Source organism: Pongo pygmaeus, chromosome 6 (genome assembly GCF_028885625.2).
Source record: "Pongo pygmaeus isolate AG05252 chromosome 6, NHGRI_mPonPyg2-v2.0_pri, whole genome shotgun sequence".
Taxonomy (NCBI): domain Eukaryota; kingdom Metazoa; phylum Chordata; class Mammalia; order Primates; family Hominidae; genus Pongo; species Pongo pygmaeus.
The window spans coordinates 60,189,253-60,194,403 of record NC_072379.2 but is presented as its reverse complement, the minus strand read 5'-3'; the positions used below and the strand labels follow the sequence as shown (position 1 = coordinate 60,194,403).

General features: G+C 43.7%; 1 protein-coding gene across 1 annotated transcript; it reads right to left on the bottom strand.

Annotated features, from left to right (window-relative positions):
- Positions 1-2,878: 2,878 nt before the first annotated feature.
- LOC129041538 (uncharacterized protein KIAA0087) lies at positions 2,879-4,771 on the bottom strand (the record flags this gene model as incomplete). The annotated part of the gene is made up of 2 exons (XM_054497062.1): positions 2,879-3,146; positions 4,542-4,771. Coding segments are annotated over 2 exons (498 nt in total), but the record flags the coding sequence as incomplete, so codon positions are not given.
- Positions 4,772-5,151: the final 380 nt, after the last annotated feature.

Here is a 5,151-nt window from a genome sequence, read left to right as displayed (position 1 = left end):
CCATATGAAGATCAGACCTTAACTATTCTGGCTGATCAGTAGAAACTACATATGACTTATTTTAGAAAGCAAATGAATATACTTAAATCAGTTTTTAAAATGATGCAGGCTTTGAAAAACACTCAACTACAAAGCACGTTCCTTCCATTTCAAGTTTATTCTCTTGGGTTTGTTTTCTAATCCCCTGTACAAGAGAGGCTGACTTGGGGAAAAAATAAATTGCTGTGATAGTTCTATGGCATCCACGTGATATGCCTTATGTTAATTCCTACTTGTTGTCTCTTTGCATATGGGCAGGCCCATTCTGCTCCAGCTGTTGGTCCTTGTTTCTTTAAGGTCATTTTCAGGCACAGAGCACAATTTATTTTCTCTTCCTTTTCCTTGGCGTCCTAAGGCTGTTATGAGAATTAAAATTGAAGTAAAATGCCAAGGAGATAGTGGGTACTCAAAAATGCTAGTCTAGGCTGGGTGCGGTGGCTCATGCCTGTAATCCCAGCACTTCGGGAGGCCGAGGCGGATGGATCACGATGTCAGGAATTCAAGACCAGCCTGGCCAAGATGGTGAAACCCCGTCTCTACTAAAAATACAGAAATTAGCCGGACGCGGTGGCAGGCACCTGTAATCCCAGCTACTCAGGAGGCTAAGGCAGGAGAATCTCTTGAACATGGGTGGCAGAGGTTGCAGTGAACCGAGATCACGCCACTGCACTCCAGCCTGGGCGACAGAATGAGACTCCATTAAAAAAAAAAAAAAAGCTAGTCTACCTGCTCCCACTTCATTGCTGAGTACAGGTCATGAAAGCAAAATCTGCAAGGCGTCCCAGCCTCACACGTTCCCCGGCGGAAGTCTAAGCTGCTGTGCTCAACGGTGTACAGACTCTTAGGCTTTGCAGTGAAATGTCTAGACCTTGCTGTTGTGGAGAGTCCAGGCCTCCTCTTCCTCTCCTGTTTATCTTCCCGTCCTCACCCCTGGGCTCCCAGGGCTCTCCCTCCCAGCCCATCCGGCTGTCGTGGCCTCCAGGTGACAGGTTTCTGCATCACACTTAGCAGCAGACAGTCTGTTTAAGCCTACGTTCTCTATTTTTAAAAGCTTGTTCGAAAGTCTAAATGGCTCCCATTTTGGCTTTAGTAAGACAAATATGGGCTAAAATAAGCGGTGCCCCTTAAGTATGATGGATACTCAGGACCCGCTGAAGTTTCCCATCGCCAAAGTCTGGCTTCTCACTGTGGCAATTTTTCTACCATGTTATTTATGTGGTGGTTTTACTTCTAATTACGGCTCATCATGGCTGTTAGAGCTGAGCAGTAAGAGAGCAAACTGCATTGTACTGCCATTTAACTCCAGCCCATAAAATGGGCAATAAAACCGAGGGCTTAAAAACCAAACCAAACGAAACAAAAAAAAACTTCCTGTGACAAGCTCACATCTGCTTCTGCCATTCTCAGGCTGGAAACTCTCACTGAGGAAACACATAGAGGCAGGTGACTTCTGGGGCCTGGGCGCCTCAAATTTCAGCTTTCAGCAATCCTTTATTGTAGACAAAACAATCCCAGACCTCGGATATAATTAACACATGACAGCTTTAATCAGAACCAGTGTACTTCGTTGTTTAGAAACTAATGAAGGCAAATAGATGTTACTTAACACTGTAAATAATGAAAGGTCTTTTGTTGTTCTCAATTTTGATTACTATTTTTTGATGCTAAGAAGAATGCCACTTGGTGTGTGTGTAAACAAAGAAGATAAATGGCTGGGATGAGAATGAGTTGTCCATAATCTGATTAAAGCGATAGAGTTGGCTCCTAGGAAAACCTCACAGGGCTTAATGATTGGGTTGTTGTCCTTAATATGTCTAATGTTCACTCTTAAAGAAATCAAGAAAAATGTTAGGAGGCTCCTGATATTTCACCGTGGCAGTGGCTGTCAGAGCTTCCAACAGGAAAAGAACATTCTCTGTGGCTGGAGCACAATGTCCAGCCATGTAAGCTAATTTCCCCAAATGATATTAGGAGGCATTTTAAAACCTAAATCTGCTCCAATTCATTCACTCTGCTGGCAGAGCCATCAGGGACAAGGCAAGGACAGGCTTGGTTTTGTTGAAATTGTGATGTGGTAAAACAGCTGGGAAACTCTCTACTTTTCTTTTTCTTTGGTTAGTTCTTTTCCTTCTTGACAAAATGCTCCTGGATTCCAGTTAAATATCTGCTAGTGTTTGGATAACAAGTACATTACTTAAAAGCCTTTGTATACTCTAGCCTGTTAAGATATTAGGGAGGAAACTTAGAGCTCTGCAAGAGCTCATTTTTGTCAAATGTCATTATTTACCCCTCCTATCTTATAGTGGGAGTTCTGTGGGTGTGTGTTTGTGTGTGTGTGTTCATGCAACAATTACTCATAATTAAGTAGCGCTGCAAATTCACGTCAGTCTTTTACTCTTAGGAAGGTCTGTGTGCATTGTGCATTTCCTCCAGTATACAATCATCATGGAACTTGCAGATCTCCTAATAAATTTTAGGATTACCCCAATAATATTAGGTCATTAGGATCTTTGCTACATTTGAAACTCCAAATTGGACAATTAGATTCCAGATGGACAGGAATTGAATTATTCTTCTTATTTTAAGCCAGCAACCCAAATAATTTTGAATACTCCCATTTCAATTCAATAAATATATATAGATAGCCCACTGTGTGCTAGTGTCCTATTTCGTGGATGAGAAGCTGAGGTTCAGAGAGGTTAAATAACTTCCCCAAGACAATTAGCAGGATGGGTAGTCAGTAACCTAGTCTTAACTTTAAACAAAATCCATCAGATTCTCAAGTTCATACTCTTCCTATCACCCTATGTACCTCAATCATCAGTTAAACCTCTGTGTTTCAACAAATATTAAATGTCTCAGACTGGCCTCTTTTCTTGGTGGTGTCCACGAATCTGATAGAAACAAGCAACCAACCCTTTCCCAGTCCAAGAGAAGCAGCAGTTGGCAGGGATGTGGCCAAATTCCTCCCCATACCATGGTGAGCAGCGTGCTTCAAAGTACTTCTTGGTCCCCCAATGTGTCTGCCTCCTCTTTCTCTCACAGACCAGCATTTGACTTTGGTCACTTTGTAAGCCCAACAGACTGAGATTGGATTCCCAGAGACCCTGGGAGGACCACGGGGTGGAAAGGAAGAGAAAGAGAGAGTGAGAGTGAGCAAGAGAGAGAGTTTGTTCTCTTTCTGTCTTTTCCAACCCTTTTCCCCCTCCTGCTGGCCCATTTTAGAGCCATGTTGTCACACATTGGCACCCCATCTGAGGGCAGAGAGAGGGAATGACGGGAGATGAAACAAAATCACAGCTGTATTAGAGACTTCTGATTTTTAAAAAGGATGTGGAAAGAGGTTGAAACGAAGCTGCTTTCTCTTGGAAAATGGTTGCAGTAAGTTTAGGGGCAGGTTTTTAGCATCTGAACATATTAGCTAAAGTATTTGAATATAATGAGCTATGCTGCATGGTGGAGTGGAAAGAGGCCAAGGATAGGTGGGATATTTGGAGTGGTCTTGGGCAAGCCACTTCACCTCTCTAGGCCTCAGTTTTCTCATCTTCCCCAGGTACACACTGAGCCAGACAATCCCTGAGATTTCAGAGGAAAGCAGTGAGGAGCAGGGTGGCACACAGTACTGGAGTCAGCTGAGTGGCCTGAACCTTAGCTCTGTCACTTAGCTGGAGCTGTGTGACCTGGGTTGAGTTACTCACCTTCTATGAGGCTTAGTTTCCACCTCTGTGAAATGGGGATAAGGTGTCTACCTCAAACATTAAGGGGGCTAGATTGGCAAATGCACAGGCAGCTTCTGGAGAAGGAATTTTCCCAGGACTAGGAAGAAGAACTGGTGAGTGGGATGCTTTGAAGGTGAGTGAGGGAGGATAACAGGTCTATGAAGAAGTTCAGGCTGGGAGAGGCCTGGCCTTGGAGTAGGTTGGGGGTGCTCTGGGCAACCCTTTTCAAGGGAGGAGAAAATGGAGTAACCGTCAGGACAGAAAACAGGGTGCCTTGATGCTAAGTTCCATGGGGACATTGCCTTGGGGGAAGAAAAAGAAATCTTGGAACCCCTATCTGTTTACTACTCTTCATTTCTTAATTCTTTATTTATAATGAAGGTGGGAAGGTTTACAACCTTGACAGTTCCATTTATTTCTACCATTTTCACCTAAAACAATACAAGGAACATCAATTATTTCCACCCTAGTTTCAACTGCAACTGGATAAAATCGGTTTAATTAAACATGTTCAGTGTCTGAGGGTCTGTTTTGTTCCTCTGTCTGTCTGTCTGTCTGTATCTTTCTTTCTCTACCACCAACCACCACACCATCCCTGTCCCCTTCTTCCTTCTCATCTCCATTTTCTAGCCTCACAGCTGGGCACAGGAAAACACAGAATAAGGATCCAGTGAACTAAAGGGGCTGAAGCCATGACTAGGAATCGTGTGCATGAAGAAGCCCAGAAGAGCCAATCCTCCCCAGAAGGGCACACGGACACCACTGAGGAAGGAGGGAGGATACCTTCTGTTCCTGTGTTCAGGCTCCAATATATCCAGGTCACAGGAGGCTGCCTCTCCAGGCAGAGAAACTGATCCATCCCTATCAGTGCTAGGCAGAGGGTAGAGGATTTTGCACCTGAGCAAGGGATGCAATGACTCCCAAGCTTCCATTATCCCTGGAGTTCCTCCTGAGGGTCTCTGTGACACAGAGGAGGAAGCAGGAGCTTTCTTTGCATAATCACGGTCGAATATTTATATTTGTTTAGGATTTGCTTCTATAGGATGTTTTCGTCATTCAAATCTATTTCCAAAATAAATCTGGATCTCTTTTATAAGAAAATGCAATGAAAACACCAGAATGACAGAGTAAGAAAATAGAACTGAAATTACTGAAAAGGAGCCGAGGAATTAGATGTTGCCAGGCATCTGAGATGAGATGATTAAAACAGCCAGGTGGCTCTGAGCTAAGGCAAAAGGCAGAATCTGGGGCAACACAGTTTATATCATCTGACAACATAAAGCATGCACATCCTTTGTGTCAAGCCACACTGCTTCCTGGAACAAACTCAAGGCAGAATTTATTACCTGGGTTCCTGTTTAAGTGCATGTTGAATGACCAGTTGACGAAAGCC